Source organism: Chelonoidis abingdonii, chromosome 10 (assembly GCF_003597395.2).
Source record: "Chelonoidis abingdonii isolate Lonesome George chromosome 10, CheloAbing_2.0, whole genome shotgun sequence".
Lineage (NCBI taxonomy): Eukaryota > Metazoa > Chordata > Testudines > Testudinidae > Chelonoidis > Chelonoidis abingdonii.
Genome location: NC_133778.1, coordinates 67359042 through 67378768, shown reverse-complemented (window position 1 = coordinate 67378768; position 19727 = coordinate 67359042). Strand labels below are relative to the sequence as shown.

At 46.7% G+C, this 19727-nt stretch overlaps 1 protein-coding gene across 8 annotated transcripts in view; it reads right to left on the bottom strand.

Annotated features, from left to right (window-relative positions):
- STEAP3 (STEAP3 metalloreductase) overlaps positions 1–19727 on the bottom strand; it is a 44895-nt gene that overhangs the window by 12805 nt on the left and 12363 nt on the right. For 6 of the 8 annotated variants that reach the window (XM_075070271.1, XM_075070272.1, XM_032794031.2 and 3 more), the window contains 3 exons: positions 11079–11563; positions 9761–10288; positions 6778–6942 (listed from right to left, as the gene is read on the bottom strand). In XM_075070271.1, coding sequence (XP_074926372.1) covers positions 6778–6942; positions 9761–10288; positions 11079–11561 — 1176 coding nt within the window. In that variant the 5' untranslated portion in view covers positions 11562–11563. Of the gene's footprint in view, positions 1–6777; positions 6943–9760; positions 10289–11078; positions 11635–14863; positions 15770–19727 lie in introns of those variants that run through there. The other 2 variants (XM_075070273.1, XM_075070269.1) reach the window with 2 other exon arrangements.

Genomic DNA, 19727 nt, shown 5'->3' with positions numbered 1-19727 from the left:
TCCACTTAGTGGTGGGGAAACTGGCGTACAGAGGGTGAGTGAATAATTGAAACAGAAACAAGCTGGTGTAAATGATAGCCTGCAGTGGTTTCCCTGTCTCCATCTGGGTTTGTGCAGGTCCCACTGATAGCTGCAACTGGGACAAATCCCAAGTGTATGCTATGGTGGAAGCACATATTAAATGGCTTGTTTTTAAGAGGCCTGCACAACCAGCATCTGCTGCAGAGCCACTTATTGAGGAGCCTAAATGTTGACTTAGGCGCTTAACTTTAGCCCCCCAAAATCTTGATCAATGCTTCTTGTTAGTCATAACCAAGAAACACTGTCTTCCAGAAGCCAAGTTGGGTGATTGGGGAGTGCGCGGGCGGAGGGCAGCAGGAATGATGGGGTGGAGTAAAGATCAAATCGTCCTATTTGGGAAACAAAAATCAGCTGGGAAATTGCTGCTTCTAAAATGTTTCCTCCTGGTTTGTGAATGTTAGTCGACAGTTATACCAGATTTCTCAAAAGTAACCTGGTTAATAATGACAAACAGACCAACTGTACCTGTCCCTCAGTGTAATTAACTGGGCATTTAAAAGGATTGGGAGGTGGAGTCTACTTCTCTATAAGTGGTATATAGCTAGCTACTTAAATGACCCACATCATTCTGAGCACCTTAGAGGCATTACTGGATTTCATCCTTACAACACTCTTATGATTTAGGCAAATATTATCCCCACATTACAGATGGGGAACTTATCCATGGTTCTACAGGAAGTCTATGGCAGAGTTAGGACTCAAACATGGGTTTGCTGAATGCCATTGCAGCACTGTACCCCTAGAGCATCCTTCACACCAAACCCATCCTTCCTTCCTACTCAAAGTCTCATCAAATTCCTAAGCCTAAGTGATAACAATCCCCCCTCCCAACTAGATGAGGAGAGGTTCATCTTATTTGGAAAATTAAGAATGATAACTAGCCGGAATGTGCCCTGATTGCAGTTGTAAGAGACAGTGCTCCTAACAGCAGCAATCGAGTCATCATGGTTCATACATCATTTATTTGCTGTTAGCTCTCACCGGCAGCCAAAAATCCCTGGGTGAAAAGTGGCAGCAAGTACCAGCTTATGACTAATCTTTCAGAGAAAAGATTTAAAATGGGGAGGAAAAAAAATGTACCAAGTGAAGCAATAACATTCTGCATTAGGCAAGGTGTTCTTTTGGAGAGTTAATCCAAAAGGGTTTTCACATAATTTATGGCACTTGAGGCTGAAGTTACTTTTTTTTTTTCCCCTTCACTTTCTTTTTAAACAACTGCTGGTAGAAGTGAAGCAGAAGCAAAAGTTAGAACAAAAGGAGACAAAGCATCACAGTGGATCAGTTAAATGAAAAAAAGCCTACCTTTAAATGACCCAAACCAAAACATTAATAGGCAAGGAATTCCTAGATACGGCTGTAACTCAGTCCAGAAGCATAGAAGTTCTTTAGAATGCAACAGTGGGCTAATTCATTAGTTATACAAATGAGCATCTATATAATAATAATATGTTTGAGCCTGATCCAACTTCCACACCAATCAATGGGCATCTTTGATGGTAATGGGAGTTGTATTGGGCCCTCTGTCCTCCTGTAATGTGTGTGTGTTGTGTGCTACTGCCCTCCACTGGCTTAAGTGTCAGTATAGGATCAGCACTGCCAAGTGGCTAAAACATGCTCATAAGCTGAGACACCAAGTCATTCTAGGGTACACCTACACAGCAACAAAAGACCTGCGGCAGTGAGTCTTAGAGCCTAAGTCAACTGACCGGGGCTTGCAGGGCTCTTGCTGCAGGGCTAAATAGAGCAGTGTAGACATTTAGCCTCAGACTGGAGCCTGGGCTCTGAAATCCAGCAAGCAGAGAGTGTCTCGGAGCCCAGGCTCCAGCCTGAGCCCTAATGTCTACACAGCTATTTTTAGCCCCACAGTGCAAAAGCTGTGAGGATGAGTCATTTGACTCCAGCTCTGAGACTTGCTGCCATGTTCGTTTGTTTTGTGTGCAGACGTATCCCTAGTAGGGTGACCAGATAGCAAGTGTGAAAAATCGGGACGGGGGTGGGGGGTAACTGGCAACCATATAAGAAAAAGCCCCAAATATGCACTGTCTCTATAAAATCGGGACGTGTGGTCACTCTAATCCCTAGAGGCTGCTAAATGAATGCACAAGGTTGAAAGTCTCACAGGTTACTGGCCTAACAGGATGAAGACACTGTCAAGCATCCTGAAAACACTTGTACTAGTTTGCCAGTGTTTCTAGCCCTGATAAAATATAGGATCTTGAAGTCATGTAATTCTTGCTCTCTTTCTCAGTTCAGTTTCTAGCTAAGACACTATTTGATTAGCAATACAGCTTTTTATGCTGTTACCATATGGGTTTACTGCCCATGTAGGAGACCATTAAAACAACATATGTTGAAGTACTCTAAAAAGTACTATGTAAAAATAGTACCTCCTTACTCAATCAATCTGCTTCCCACGTGTCTTCTGTTGTAGATAGGTTCTTATACCATCCTCATATCCATAGTACCTGGAGCTTTCCAGTAATGAGGCATCAATGACCATGGGTAGCATCTGTCCCATGTGCCTTGTTTAGATTTGTCTGTACGCTGCAGTGTTCAGATTGATCTTTTGCTTCCTGATAAATCTACTACTTTTACTCCCATTAGCACTGTAGAGTCAATAGACCAATGGGGGAGTGAGCTGGATTCCATTCTGGCTCTCTCATTATCAACAAAATGGTTAAAGAACTTCTGATAGCAGAATCTTGATTTGTGGTGATGCATGAGCCAGAAAGAAGCCAGGTCAGACTGACCTTCAGATTCCAGGAGGTGTCTGCAGGACTAGAAGTTAATAGGCAAAGACCCCTGCACCCACCTCCACACACACCCCTTTTTCAATCTGGAAGTCATTCCATGATGACAAAAATGGAAGCTTTGGGTGCCAATTGAGTCACAGTTTTTAAACTGAAACACCCTGGGGAAAACAAAACATAAGGGAAGATGAAAAATGTCTCCATTTAAGTCAAGGTACACACATGTACCATTGTTAAAATTAAATGCAATGTCTATATCATGTATAGTTCCCATTAATCTTAAATATTGAGATATGCAGGGACTACTGTAAAATTGAACATTTAAAATATAAGTCCTCTAGGTTTGTGCAGCAGCACAAGCATGTTGTTGCTACTTTAAGGTTGCACATGCAAGCAAGTTTTTGGCCAGTTAAGCACCAAAAGCTTATTTTAACAGAGTAGAGAGATCAAACACTACAAATATATGGTGCTCACACTTCTGAATGAGGCCTGAAATGATCCAGATGAGAATTGGATAAAAATAATGCCTGGATTTGTATTTTTAAAAATTGCTGATGGATAGAACTCTCAAAAGACCCTCGGCCAATTTTATTTGCCTCAAAGCAGGCAAATAAAGAGCACTGAACTTGGAATTTCATTTTAAACACATCACTGATGAGGCCAAGATGGGAGCAGAGCTCTGATACTGATAGATGCTCAATTTGCACCTTTTCAAATCTTTCAGTCTTTTCAAACATTTTGTACAGCATTTTGAATATGAAGAACAATGTAAATCTCAAGTTCATTATAACTCCTAAACACTTTGGATAAAGTGTCTGCACTGTACAGTGCACAGTATAGTGACTGCATCCAGAGACAGTGAACAAGAATATTTTATATTCCACCATGCATTCATTTAGCAGGAAAAAATAAACATCTGCATGTGCACTTTCACTGCTAGTGTGCAAGGATAATAAATGCATCTATTACTGTTGTGTTAGTTTCTCCAGCTATCAGGAAATGCATTGCCAATTTGCTTAAACACTAATAATCCAAACATTCCTCATTGAAAATCTAGAAATTAGCATTCCAAAAAAGTTTAAACTTGCTTCTCCAACAAGATATGTCCACAGGCAGGAAGTCTCAATACCTTCATTGCCTTTTCTGCATTCCAATCAGCTGGGTAGCTTGTGTTACAGTCGTATTGTTATCCTGCACTTACAGAAATAGGTGTAAGCGTAGAGTTACCATATTTGAACTTTCAGAAAACAGGACACTCCATAGGGGGAGGGTAGCCCTGCCCCCTATCCACTCCTTCCCACTTCCCGCCCCCTGACTGCCCCTCACAAAACCCCCAACTCATCCAACCCCCCCTGCACGTTGTCCCCTGATTGCCCCCTCTGGGACCCCACCCCCATCTAAGCCTCCCTTCTCCTTGTCCCTGTCTGCCCCCTCCTGAGTGAGTGAGCTGAGATTTCCATACACTAAGCCAGCCAATCATAATGCAGGGGAGCCAGGAGCTATTTTGGAATAGGGAGTCATTTATTTGTTTGATACCAATGCTAACACATTGTTAGAATGAACTCAGAATGCTTGCCAAAGGGCCTGTATTATGCTCTTATTAAATGCACTAGTAAGAGACAGCTGTGCTGGCTTCCAGGACCGTGTGTGCATGGTATGTCTACACTGCGATAACAAACATGAGGCACCAAGTCTCAGAGCCTGGGTCAGTTGACAGGGGTTCAGGCTGCAGGGCTAAAAATAGCAGTGTAGACGTTATGACTATTATTTTATGCTTATTCTGTTTTATTTAAGTTCTTCCACTAAGCCCATCACTGGGCTGGCTGAGCACTTTTTTCTGAGGCCATCAAAGCCAGACCCTTCTGGCTATTTAAAAAGGAATCCCATAGCTACTGGGGGTTTGCAATGGAGAGACTCCTGTATGTTAATGACCCACCTATGTGACAACCCAAACCCTGAAATGCAGACCAAAAGAGTGAACTGACCTGTTCTGCTCCCGTTCTGATGAGAGGCAGTGTGGTCTAATGAACACAGCCCTGCAAGAGGAATTCCCCCTCAAAGTCTGGCTGTATCACTGACTCGAGGGGTAGCTCTGGGTCAGTCACAGCCTTGTTGCCTGCCTTAACCCACTTGTACAATCAGGATAATGCTTGCCTGCCTCACAAGAGTGTGGCTGTGAGGCTCAATTAGTCAGTGTTCGTTAAAGAGCTATGTGAGGGCCAAGCATTAGTAATGGAAATGCTATGTTATTCCTTTATGTGCTTCCAGTGTGTTCATCTCCATGGGCTCAAGGTGCCATTACACAGATTACATAAGAACATAAGAATGGCCATACTGAGTCAGACCAAAGGTTCATCTAGCCCAGTATCCTGTCTTCTGACAGTGGCCAATGCCAGGTGCCCCAGAGGGAATGAACAGAACAGGTAATCAGCAAGTGAGCCATCCTCTGTCACCTATTCCCAGCTTCTGGCAAACAGAGGCTAGGGACACCATCCCTTCCCATCCTGGCTAATAGCCATTGATGGACTATCCTCCATGAATTTATCTCATTCTTTTTTTAACCCTGTTTTAGTCTTGGCCTTCACAACATCCTCTGGAAAGGAGTTCCACAGGTTGACTGTGCGTTGTGTGAAAAAATATTTCCTTTTGTTTGTTTTGATGTACCATCAACAATTCTCCAAGCGCAGGACTCAAATCTCAACTCCTTCCTCTATTTTTAAAATGTTGACATTGCAGTTAACTCCTTCGTACCGGCAGGACTCAAGTTTGTGGTTTATTAGGCATTTTGCAGGAGCACTTAACATTAGGGAATCCTGACTTATATCTAAGCCCCTTTACTTTCATAAAGCCCTATATGCATTTGTCATTATAGTTATTAGGATGGATTATATTAGGCAGAAGTTCCTTAGTTAAGACTTCAGTTAATATTGCAGGCTTGCCAGCCTATGCCCCCAGCACACTACCTCTGCTGAATGCCTTTAACAAGCTGTCTTTTAGAAGCCCTAACAATCACAGATCTCTGCTTGCAGCAATCATAATCGCTTGCATTTCTATAGTGCCTTTCATCCTGACGTGTCCCAATGCTCTTTGCAAGCTCTACACCGCACGATCATCACATTATGCGTGACTGAAACGCAGCCATCTCTGTGGGAGAACAAGCCAACCGGAGGGAACGTTTTTACCCTGGCAGGGAGAGAGACTAAAATGAGCTAAAAGGCATTTTGCATTTCTAACTACTATGACAGCTTTTTAACAGTGCAAGGCAGCATCATGCAAGGGTGCAGGCTAGGAAGGCAAGGGCAATCCAACTGAACAGGCAGGAGGAATTTTAGGCATACAAAGCCTTTGTTGGAATGTTGCCAGGAAATCAGAGTTAATCCCTCTAAAATGGCAAAGGAAAAACCAAAGGGAGAAAGTTTCAGACAAGACATTAAATGAGTAGCAGAGTTGCTCATGCGCACAAAGCCTGCCGTTAATCAGCATGCAGCTCACTAACAGACGGTACAGGATTGCACAAGGACAAGAAGAAGCCCAGAGCCTTTCAAAATAAAGGCTAGATCCTCCAGCGAGAGAGCAAAGCCTCAAACAGAGCAGAGTGGAAATGTTTCTCCAGGCTGGGCGGCAGGATGCCCATGCAGGCAAGACTCCATGTCATCCCCTATGGGCCACAGAAAGCACTCACTAGGCAGGAGTGCGATGCGACTGGGGGGGAATCCACTGGCCCAAAACATCATGTAGTGAGTGGAGCAGCAGACTCTGCCCCAGTTCTTCTGTGCACAGCCTGCTGTAGCAGCTGCCCGTTGGTACTGCTGGCTGCAGTGAAGATTCCATTTCCCAGCCCCCCATGCTCAGTTCCTGCAGACAAGGAAACAGGCTGCGGGCTCTGTTGGAGGATTTGGCTCTAATCCTGCCTTTAACCTCTGGAATAGGCAAATATTGACTTTACCTGAATGAAACTGAATTCCCTCCAGTTGAGAGAGTTTGCTATGGAGGGAAGTGAAGTTATGGCAAGTAATGACAGCAGGCCTAGGGCCATTATTCCAAAAGAGACATAAATCTCCATTCTCCAGACCTCCTCCTCTATCCAGGCATCAGTCTTCTTCTCCATGACCTAGTAGAACAATGAAGATTAAGCAGCTTTTTCTACAGGAAGTGGTTAGTACCAGAGATCATTAGTTGACTGACTGATTCATTGAAAGCAGTTGTCTTGGATAAATGTTTGATTCTTATTTAATTAGACTGATACTTACTGTGACGATGCCCCCCATAAGGCTTTATGGAATATGCTTATGATTGTATATGTGACATAACTGGAATATGTTTTAGGCTACATATGCCATGTAACATGTCTATGTAAAGGTTATGATCTGCTGAATCTATTCATCCTATTTGTATGCGTGTATCATTTTTTGTATTCAAAGTTATAAATATTGGCTGGGTACTGGCTTGATTTTAACTAGCCTAGTAGAGCATTTGGTTAGCTTCTTGAGAAAAGCGCAAATTAAGTGTCCAGTCAAAAACCACTTAAGCCAACAATGAATTTGAAGATGCAAATCAACATGTAAGACTTCCCAGGAATGTGGCTTGGCTAGTAAAAACTGAGTCATACATGGACATGTGGTTTGCCCATGTGACTCCAAAACTCCATCTTGGAGCTGGACTTTGCATAGGAGTGAGGAGGGGAGCTCCACCCACAAGAGAAAGTATATTTAAACCCCTGGGAGACCCCTCCATTTTGTCTTCAGCTGGTTAAAGAGAGAGCCTCTCCACCCCCAAGGATATCTGAAAGAAACTGGAACAAAGGACAGTAACTACTGGGGGTGTGAGTGATTGCTGGACCCAGATTAGTAGGAGACTAGTCTGTAAAAGGAAGCTTACTGGAACTGGTGAGGTTTTATCTGTATTCAGTTTCTTAGACTTGTGTGTTCTATTTTATTTTACTTGGTAATTCACTTTGTTCTGTCTGCTATTACTTGGAACGACTTAAATCCTACTTTCTGTATTTAATAAAATCACTTTTTACTTATTAATTAACCCAGAGTATGTATTAATACCGGGGGGGGGGGGAACAGTTGTGTATCTCTCTCTATCAGTGTTATAGAGGGAGAACAATTTATGAATCTATCCTGTATACGCTTTATACAGGGTAAAACGGATTTATTTGGGGTTTGGACTCCACTGGGAGTTGGCATTTGAGTATTAAAGATAAGAACACTTCTGTAAGCTGCTTTCAGCTAAGTCTGCAACTTTGGGGCATGTGGTTCAGACCTTGGGTCTGTGTTGGAGCAGTCTGGTGTGTCTGGCTCAACAAGACAGGGTGCTGGAGTCTGAAGCTGGCAGGGAAAGCAGGGCCAGAAGTAGTCTTGGCACATCAGTTGGCAGTTCCCTGGGGGTTTTCTGTGATCCAACTCGTCATAATTATAATGAGCTGGCTAGCGTAACTGCACCGCTGCCTTCTAGTGGATGGAATCAGAACTGCTTAACAGCATGTGTCATAGACCTCTCTACTGTGAGCAGAGAATCTCCTTTAGCTTTGTGTTTTTGAAGCAGTAGGAGCAGATATCTAAACTTGTGGTCGTTTAGCCTCATAACAGGTGCAGAACAAGCAGGGGAAGCTCCCCCACTCTGTCCTACCAACGTGCCTCTTCTGGAGGAACTTTATTTGGGAGTAATGGGATAAGTTAGCCTTCATGATCCACTAAACCCAATTTACGGCCTGATGTTAAGAGGTGTCAAGTCTTCACAACTCCCATTACCCTCCAGAGGACTTTCAGGTACTCAGCACCTTCAGGATCAAGCCCTGAAGTTGCATTTAGAACTGCAATTAACATGAAAAGTCAGTTTAAAGCCAAGAGCAAAAGTACAGATCTTTGAATACTTGAATACAAAGTGGCCTCCTAATGGTATTCATTTTAAGTGCACTTACGAGGAAAACTGTTCAAGCTAATTGAAGCCAAGATGAGATTTATACTGTATGGCAGAGGTCAACATTTAGAACAATCCATTTATCTCGTTAAATGGTCTTAATTCACTTAGCAAGGACATTGCTAGAAAATAGGAGGTGTAAGGGAAGTGAACACATAAATCCTGTCTGGCATTTATTTGTGACTGGCACAGATGAAAAGCACAGGTGAGAGTGAGAGCACCTCACCTCCCAAAAAGCAAAGATCATGGCACAGCCAGAGGCACCTCCCAAATAAAGCAATTTCCAATGAGTAGAGTTAGTTTACTCTAGCATGAGTTTGCCCACTGGAATTAGTGCAATAACTTCTCCAAGAAGAATCAGAGTAACACTAGCAGGATTTCCCTCCTCCCCAGCCCCCACTCCCCTACACTTTACCTGAAAACGTATTAAAAAAGAAACAGTGAAAAACCCCACAAAGGTTTTGGGAACTCAAAATTACATAGAACGGCACAAATAGTGTGTCCAGAATTAAAAGCCTGCAATCCTGCAAGTAACATGCAGTGGGAGAGAGCAAAATTCCAAACCTTGGGGAATCCCCCCCTCTTGTCCACCGGGTTAGGATTTCTGCCCCCACTCTGCCTCCGGTACTTCCCCAACCTTACACAGGGCTCAGCAATCCCTGAAGACAGGAGGCGGATTTGGCTGACTTTACTCCTCTCAGGAGCAATGGGAAACTCGACTCTCTAACTTGACACAAGAGACTGGAAATGGCACTTATCATGGCTGATCAGAGTTCCAAGTACAGCAGCAGAGCCCCAGCCAACCTGACCTGTTCTTCCACAGTGACCCAGTGTCACCTTTGGGAATGGGGCGTATGCACAGCTAATAACTCACATGAGACTGGGTTTACTCTGTGGGAAACATCGAAAGCTAAACGTATGGCTCAAATACTAAATCTGCTCCACAGGGTTTGGGCAGATGTATAAGATTATGCTATGCACTGATTGGGCGATGAAGGTATTACCTGCTTGACGGCTGCGTTAATTAACTGATACCGATGGGATCGGCGCATGGGCAAGCAGAGGCTGTACACGGCATGCAAGGCTGCACAAAAGAAACTCAGAAGGCCAATCTGCTTTCTGTGCTGCAGCCACTGGTCTAGCCAGTCTGGAAAACGTCTGTACTTTGTGCCATAGTGCAGCTGGAAGGAGGCGGCCAGGACCCCGGGAAGATAAACGAGAGAGAGCATGACGTAGGCTACGCAGGGCAGCGTGCTATTGACCACCTCCACTGGGATCTTGTAGAACTTGTTTTTCTGTTCCCAGATGTAAGGGTGTAAAACTTGTCTGATGAAATTGTAGGTGTAGAAACAGAGAAAGAGACCCAGGCCCAAAAAGACAGGGATTTTCCAAGCTGGGAGGAGGCGCAGGGGAATGTTCTCGATCTCGCAGGCTGAAGACAAGGAGCCCATGTCCACAGGGGTGAACCCCATGACCTGAGCAATTTCAGTGACTGTACGCTTGGCTTCTTGATTATCACAGCAAATCAAGACCTGCAATTAACCAAACGATACATTAACGGGCAAACAGAGGCATGAAGTGAAGGAAACAGACACTTGGGAAGGAATATGGATTATCAAGGGCCTGGACCCCTAACAGCAATGTAGCCATTTCATATTGTATTTTTAATGGATGCCGAGGGTGTAGGAAGCCCAGGAAAGGAATTAATTTAGATGTGTGTTTAAGTCTATGTAAATACATACATAAATAATGTGTTGCACTTATATGGACTGTTCTCTCCTAAGATCACAAAGCGCTTTACAAAGCTAATTAAATCTTGCCCCAGCACTGTGAGCCAAGAAAGCACTTTTACCCTCCTCTGATAGAGAAGGCACCAAGGAGATAAGGACGTTAGGAAACTTCAAGTACTTTTGGTCATCTTCCTTCTTACTAAAACTGGCTGACAGAACCATTTTGGCCTAGATTGGGGGAAAAAAAAAAAATTGACATCTCACATTAAAATAGCAATGCTACTTAGCCACATGGTGCTTTTAGCAGCTGCTCACTACCTTACAAAATTAACAGCTCCACACAGCTTACTTCTGTGAAGAGAAATAAAATGAATTTGTCCCAGGCCACAGACAGTTTCCACACTAGTGCTAGGATTAAATCTTAGCAATTTCTGGTTGTTGTCCCCGCCCCATCCTGTGTTCCATCCATTAGATCTCACTTTTCTCAGTAATGCACTTAACACACACAGTCAGATCCCAAATCCTGAAGTCCAGGTGAGTTTTGCCTGAGTAAGGTCTGTAGGATTTGGCCCTTAATAAAAGAAAACAATACCTGCTTATTCCCATCTCTGGGACCTGACTGTAAGGTCCATGCGGATATCACATTAAATCCTTTGACGACAGTGCAGGCTGGGAAAAGAGAAGCCAAGTACTCGGCATTTGATTCTTTGTGATGGTTAATTTCAGTGTTGTTGCTGACATCTACCAGTATTTTGCCAGCCAGCACATCCGTCAGGTCACAGAGCGTGGAGTAATGTTCCCTGAAAACTGCCACAAAAATAACATCTGTCTTCTTTGCAGCATCCACCTGGGCAGTTACTTCAGCTGCTGAAGGAAAGAGGCCTGCACAGCGTTTTGGATTGCGGCTTCCGACCACCACCTGGAAACCCGAGTACACCAGACGTGTAGCCAATGAGCGTGCAAAGTCTCCACTTCCCAGGATCCCTATGGTTCGGCCAGCAGGCGGGGCAAGATCTGGATTGCTCTCCATATTCCGGCGACCTAGGAGTGGTTTTGCCATGTCTCCTCCTGGCATCCCTTTAGGCAAAAGCATAAAGGACAAGTTCACTATAAACAGCATTTTCAAAACCGTATCTCCCTGTCTCAGTCTACGTATGATAGAAACAAACCCGCAGTAGTGTGGCGAATGCTACATGCCACACACACAGCCCTTGCAAACTCAGGGAGGAAGGAATCCCCTGAAGCTGCAAACTGTTTGTATAATGCTGTGCCCCTGCAGGGCTCATTGGCAGCAGGGATCGAACCCAGAACCTCCGGATGTAAAAGCAGAACTGCTATTGTGTGAGCTCAGAGACCCACCTCTACTTGGCAAAGCTGTAACAGGCTCATCCATCCATCTATACGTGGACCAGCCATTGCTAGTGGAGGATAGAGAGCCAGACCAAGTAGGTATGAGTTAAAGGAGCAAAGTAGCAATATGACTCCATTGTGACAGCCTCTAGACATGTGCAGTCAAAGATCCATGACCACTCCCCAATGCTGTCCTCTGCCTGCCTCTACCCTTGCCCCAAACCTACTCTCCGGGCTATAAAACCACAGCAGCCTTGACCCCTGTGTTGTGTGTGGGCCTACCACACCATAACAGGGTGGTCTGGACCATTGCCGGAGCAAGGAGGTTTGGGGCCAGCCAGACCTGGTCCAGGGCATGGCCTCTTTAAGAACCTAGTGTTTAAGGGAGTAGTAGACAAGCTGGTGACTGGAGGGCCAGGTGTAATCAGTGAGCTACTTCCTGCACAGGATAAAAACCCAGCTGTTCGCTGACTGAGGGCACAGGCGGCAGGTTATATGGGCTCGAGGTGCCCGGGCTCCAGGACTATTCAGGGCCGGGTGCCCCGCTCCAGCAATATTTGGAGCTGGGTCTCTCCCCTGGCCCTGCCTGGATCGGGTCCCGGCCCCGGCCCCCGCGGGTCTCCACACACTGCCCCGCCCCGCCGCATCCCTGCCTGGAGCGGGTCCCGCTCCGCCGTCCACCCTCCCTGTCGTCCCTCCGCCGCCCTGCTGCTCTGCTGCAGAGAAGGGTCCGCAAACTGCTCTCTGCCAGGGTCTAGCGCTGCACGCTAATGGCACAGCATGCCCTTATACTGCTCTTCTGCATACTAGAGCCTCTCCAACGCCCACACCCTCATTCCCTCAGCAAGCCCATCACCTTTTCACCCTGATTCTCATCCCGCCTCATCCTCTCACCATCCTCATCCAGCCAAGCCCTCATCCCCCTGCCTAATCTATCCAGCCAGAGCCTATCACCCCTGACCCTCATCCTTTACCCCACGCCAGAGCTCATCCCCTGCACCGATATCCTCAATCCCAGCCAGAGCCTATCCCCCTGCACCGATCTCGCATCCTCAGCAGAGCCTCATCCCCTGCACCAATCTCTATCCCAGCCGCGCCCTCATCCCCTCACCCAATCCTCATTCCCAGCAGAGCCCTCCCCCTGCACCCTAATCTCTGCCCAGCCAGACGTCATCCCTGCACCTAATTCATGCCAGCCAGAGCCCTCATCCCTGACCCCTAATCCCCCTACCTCCACTAACTCTATCCCCAGCCGACTCTCCGACCCCTGCACTCTAATCCTCCCAGCCAGATCCTCTTCCCGACCCTAATTCCTCATTCCCAGCCAGAGCCCTAGCTCTCGCATCATGAACCCTCATCCCAGCCAGCCTATCCCTGCGCGAACCCTCATCCTCAGCCCGAACCTCTTCCTCTGCACCTGAGCCTCTGCCCCCTCTGACCCCCCGCATCATGAAACCCTCTCATCGCAACCCAAGCCTCATTCCCCTGCAGCCTGATCTCTGCCCAGCGTGCACACTCTACTTCTATACCCAGCGCGTCTGCCACCAAATCTCACCAAAGCCTGCACCCCTACACCCCTTCCTGCACACCCACCCCCGCCCCAGCCCAGAGCCTGCACCCAGCACCCAAACTCCCTCCCAGAACCTGCAACCCTCACCCCTTCCTACACCACCCCCACCACCATCCCAGAGCCTGCACCCAAACTCCGTCCCAAAGCCTGCAGCCCTCACCCCCTCCTGCACACCCACCCCCTGCCCCAGCCCAGAGCCTGCACCCAGCACCCAAACTCCTTTCCAAAGCCTGCACCCCTCCTGCACCCTAATCCCCAGCCCAGGACCTACACCCCAGACCTCCCCCCTGAAACTCCACCCAGAGCCTTAGGCAGGTGGAGGCGGAGTTTGAGGCGGCGGGTTCTGGGCACCACCAAAATTTCTACAAACTTGCCTCCCATGACTAAGGGAGAGAAAGGGCAGGTGGTTTGGAGTGTGCCTGGCTATGCAGCCTGGGCTCGAGGGCTGTGAGATTCTTTAGCCAGAGGGAAGCTGGGGGTGTGAGCCTGGGAATCTGGACAGGAGGAGAAAACAAAGAGAGTCAGAAGGACTGGCAGAGCTCCCTGGCTCACAGATATCTGGAGGAGGAGCCAGGATTGAGGGCGAAGCTGGACAAGCAGGCTGCAGTTCCTAAAGGCAGAATAAACTGAATCCCAGCAAGGGGAGCTTGACTTTACATAGTGGGCTGTGATCATGTAATTGCAGTGCAAGGAGGGGACTGAGGGTGAGTGCCTGTAAGGCTGTGCCTGGAGGGGCTGTGCTCTGGGAGGGCCCCCTACCCCACAGAGGGCAGGGACTCAGCATTTCCCTTACAGGCAGCTGAGAATGCGATGTTATAATCTACATAAGACAGACAGCAGACTTGTTGTATATAAGTGGACACCAGACTGGTGGTATCCTCCCAATCCATATTTGGAGACTTTGAAAGAGCATCAAACAACTCAGCCTGGTTATTCAGATTTAGAACTGGACTCTAGATGGGGCATCTTGGGTCACAATGAAAGTGCCCGGGCAGAGGCGTGTGATGCAGCTTACGCGGCACTTGCCTGTTCCAATTTCAGTCAAGTGTTTTTAGCTCCAGACCTTGCATAAGCAATACAAATGTACCCCCCTCACTCACTCACTCTCTCTCTCTCTCACACACACACACACACACACACACAAAATCCCCACATAGGAAGGCCTTTACACCACCTAGGTCTCATTATTTGGCACATCTACAGCACCTTCCGTCCAAGCAACCCGCTAAGCTTTACAAACGCTAATAATTGTCGCCTCCCGGCATTCACTGGGTTTTATCACCAATGGGGAGGCTGAGCCCCAAGAGGCTAAATGACTTGCCCAAGGCTACCCAGTATGACAGCAGTGCCACAAGTAGAACCCAAGTCAGTGCCAAGTCTGCTGCCTTAGTCCCCAAACCATCCCCTTTTCCTAATAAAATGTATGTACAAAATGTTACTCTACAACAAAGACACACTTCTCTGGCTCTTAAGCAAATGAATGGAAATTAACATTCAGGGTGACAGAATGGTTGTTACCTAGGGACTCATTTCATCATAGGTCTAAAGCCACCTCAAAAGCATTCCGAGAGCTCCCAAAGGGATTGTGAACTGTGCTGGAAGATAATCTTTTTGTAGTGTGACATTTCTGTCTTGCAACTGCCGTTCAAAACAAACAGGGACATTTGCAATGTTCTGGGATAAACAGCATCTCTGTCTCCTGCTACTTGGGTTCAAAAGGAAGAGAAAAATAAAAGCATCACAGAATTAAACAGCATTTGAAAATAAGACCGAGCAGAATATTTTAAAAACAAAGATATTTTCTAAAATTAAGTGTGGGGTTGGGCCCCGCTATTTCAGTCTTATATTGTGAGCTGTTTGGGGCCAGGATCATCTTTTTGTTCTGTGTTTGTACAGCACCTTACACAATGAGGTCCTTGCCATGTCCACAATTGGGGCTGCTAGGTGCTATGGTTGGGATCCATGAAAGGATTTAGGCACCTAAACCTGATGCTTAGGCACCTTAGCCTCAGATTTAGGTGCCCAGCTCCCAGTTTTGGCTCCACTGTGATCCACAAAACTTTCACTGATCCCTTTAGGTGCCTAAACTCACTTGGCGCCTAAGTTTTTCCAGAGTAAACATTCCCTAGGTGTCTAGATTTCTGCCTGTGGGCATGCACATTGCTGCCTCCAGCTAGGCATCCAGACACCTATCTCCTGCCTAAGCCCGAGAGCAGTGGTCACCAACCGGTAGATCGCGATCGACTTGTCAATCATGGAGCCTCTGCCAGTCAATCACAGTCTCCGTCTGCCAAAACTCCAGCAGCGCAGCAGGGCTAAGGCAGGCTCCCTGTCTGCCCTGGCCTCATGTTGCTCCCAGAAGCAGCCAGCAGCATATTCCTGCGGCCCCTACAGAGGGAGGGGGCAGGGAGTCTCCGTGCCCTGCTCCTGCCTGCAAGTACCGCCCCTGCAATTCCTATTGGCTGGGAACGGGGAACTGCGGTCAGTGGAAGCTGTGGGGGCAGTACCTGCAAGGAGGGGCAGTGTGCGGAGCCATGTGCCCCTCCCCTCCAGGGACTGCAGGGATGTGCTGCTGGCCACTTCTGGGAGCCACGCTGGGCTGGGGCAGGCAGGGAACCTGCCTTAGCCCCGCTGACTGAGTAGGAGCCCGCATCCCTGACCCTCTCCTGCACCCCAACCCCCTGCCGCAGCCCTGAGCCCACTCCCAAAGCCAGTACCCCATACCCTCTCCTGCATCCCAAACTTCCTCCTGCAACCCAGCCCAGAGCCCCCTCTCAGAGCCAGCCCCTCAAACTCCCTCCTGCACCCCAGCCCTCAACCCCAGCCCAGTGAAAGAGAGTGAGGGTGGGGGAGAGTGAGCGACGTGGGGGTGGCGTGGGATGGAGTGAGCAGGATGGGGCCTTGGGGGAAGGGATGGGATAGCTCTGGGTTGCACTTAAATTCAAAAAGTGATCTTGTGCTTTAAAAGGCTGGAGCCCACTACCCTAGAGCAATTCATGAGCTATGATAAGACAGATGCTCGGCCACCTAAGTCAGGTGCAGGGCCCTGTCAGGTCCCATTCAACATAGGGAGGAGGAACCCACCTTAAACTCATAGCCCACTAGCTAGAGCACTGACCTGGAATGGTCAGCATCTTCCATTGGCGAGTTTAGGCAGCTCTGCACCAAATGCACAGGTTTTTGTGGATCACATTCTAAGGCACTTCTCTCCCCCCATCCATTGTCTAGGAGCCTAGGTGCCTAGCTCAGCTTTGTGGATTGCAGTGTTGTTCCCTCTATTTTGTACGTATCTACAAGTTTAGGTGCCATGACACTCAGCACTGCAACATCTAAGTCCCTTCATGGATCCCACCCTACCTTAATAGCACATCTAACAATAGTTTATGTTTAAATACTGGCGGGACGGGAGGAAATCTCTCTTAGATCTCCTGGTAAGCAGATTTCTCTGAGAGGTTCTAAATCTCAGACAAACTACATGGCTGGGAACAGATTCCTTGAATAGCAATTGGGATTATTATAACTTTCATCTCTCCCCTGAACACACACCCTTCATTCCCCTGTATACCTCCACCCATGCTCTCCTTCCGTCATCCCTTCTGCATGTTCTCCTGGGCTTCCCAGTATCCTGCACCTCCTTCCATGCCCTCTCTTCTATTGCCCCATCAACCCCTGTACAATCCACCTCTGCTCAATGACTCCCCTTTCTCCCCTATACATCACTAGCCATCACTGCTTTATTCTCCTGCACCCCCCTTCATTCCTCTTCTGGTCCACTGCACCTGTGTCCAATCTACCCCATGCTCTCTCCCCTCTCTCCATACTCCGCTTGGCCCTTGGGATCCCCTGCATACTCCTCCGTGTCCTACCAGCATCCTGCCCCCACTTCCTCTAGCATCCTGCCTGCCCACAGCCCCCCTGTTCTATGCCCCGTCCCCCTCTCCATACACCACTCCCGGAATCCTACGCTAGGTAAATACCCAGTATCACTTACTCTTCTCCACCACCACCCCGAGCAATCCATGCCCCTCATCTTGGCCTGCAAGTCAGCAGCAAGTCCGTTGCTGTTTCACAAACCTTTATTATACTGACAGCGTCAATGCTGTTTTTTATACAGGCATGAACAGCTTGCACCTTTTTTAAACCACTCCACTAACTCTGTCCTCCAAATGGGAACCCAAGGTCAGCACAGACAAAACAAACAGGCGGTTTCTAGGCTAGCCTCACCATGCAGATATCCAGAGCCAGAGAAAGCCAAGATCTGCTTGAAAAGGGAAACAGATACATGTCGAGAACACTAACTTTAAAACTCCTTTGTCAATTGTCACCACACTTGCCAGAAAACAATGCTACCTTGGGGTGAGATATGACGTGTGAAATTTCAGGAAGATCAGTTTCTTATTGAGGAAGTTACAAGGGCGGGGGAGGGATTAAAAATCAGGCTTGTTGTGGCAACCTAAACTGTGAAGCTGTTCCCACTCTTTTGTTACCAAAAGCCAACTCAACTCCTCCTCTAGCTAGGCTATTCATAGCTCTTTAGAATGTTTAGTATGAATAACTTTGGAAAATCTGATCTGTCTGTCCCTTTCTGCTGTGTTCTTATTGCATTTCAGTTTTTATTTGTGCCCGTGATAACAGAGACTGGTGGCCCCACTGGGCTAGGCATTTCACAAACACATAGGAGGTGACACTCCCTGATGCAAAGACCTTACAGTCCAAATGAATCAGACAGCAAAGAGTGAGAGAAACTAAGTAATGTTATCCCCACTTGATAGGCGAAAGCACAGAGATAAAATGACTTGACTAAGGTCATGCAAGGAATCTGTGGTAGAGTCAGGAAAGGAATCCAGGTCTCAATTCCAAACTGAGTTTGTTAACCAAAAGACCAGCCTTTTTCCACCCATCTTGGATAACGAAAATAGGCTAGTCAGTTTCATTTTTGTCTGTAGATTTTAATTAGGATAACTGAAGTTCCTATGCACTGGCAGTGTGATGCAATGTTTAGATTACAATCCCCTGCAGTGTTTTTTTTTGTGGGGGGAGGGCGAGGGGAAATCAACACAAGCTTGTCTTGGTGCAGGTGCTTGTAAAAATAAAGTGAAAGATCTTAGTTTTAAAACATGTCGCTTTAATAGTAAGTTCAGTGTCATTCTACATGACAATGAGCCAAATTGTGTCACCAAAGAATGTTGCACTGATCTCTGTAAGTGCTGTTTCAACACAATGATACAATATGGCCTAAGAAAATCAACTTTACTTTTCGAAGTCCTGTCTCTTACTATTGCTTTTACATAATTATCTTCAATTCAGCCTTTTGTTTCAAGGGTTACCTGTAATGTCTTGGCTAAAATGCCTGTATTTGTCTCTTCCACCCATTTTACTGAAGGAGATAAGGGGAGGGCATTTTCAACTGGACATTTAAAAGTACACAGAGCCCCAACCACAGGTGCCCCTTACCCATGGACTGAATCAAATACACATAGCTACAAATCCTCATTCATGCTGAGTCAGACTCTATTTCTAGGGATCATTTTAGATAAAATGCTTCATTATGCAGATCTGCTAATAAGCACATTGCTTGAAGTAGAACAACAAAAGTAAAAAGCAATCTCTATAGAAGTGCACCAAGATGGTCCCTCTCAGCTATCAGATCATTTGCACTATATCAATTCCTAGAAGCCCTGGTCAGGATCATAGGTCCATTATTAGGGTGACCATATTTTCCCAGAGGGAAAATGGGACACCACACGGGGCCAGCTTGAGCCCCCTCTCCCCCCACATTCGGGGCTAGCCCAAGTGCTACGTGCTGAACAAACACAAAGGAAGACATGATCTCTTCCAATCTAATGCCCTGATCCTGTGATCAGATAGTTGTGGACAGACCCCTGGACCCTCATGGACTTGATTGCAGAATTAGGACCTTTTTTGCCCCTACTAATTCACATTGCAAAACATCAACTTCCAGTGTTAGCTTCCCGGGTATTTACTATAAAAAAGTCAGATCTGGAAAGAAGCATTTGGATCTTAACATTTACACTCATGAAATTAGCTTTCACTGTTTTCATTACCAGACGAAAATATTCACTCCTTACCTACAGCGCTTTTGTTACAAGTGAAAAGAAGTCATGTCATTTCTTTCCCATACCTAAAGAGGCTTCCTCAGGCAAACACAGCAGGTGCCATGTACCTGTTGAAACTGGAATAGATTTAGCTAAGAAAAGGGCCTTTTATACAAAGCTGCTTGATCCTGAACTCTGCTGTACATTCCAGGAGTCCTTTCACTTCCATTCAGGTAGCAGGGCAATAACATGACTGGTATGCAAG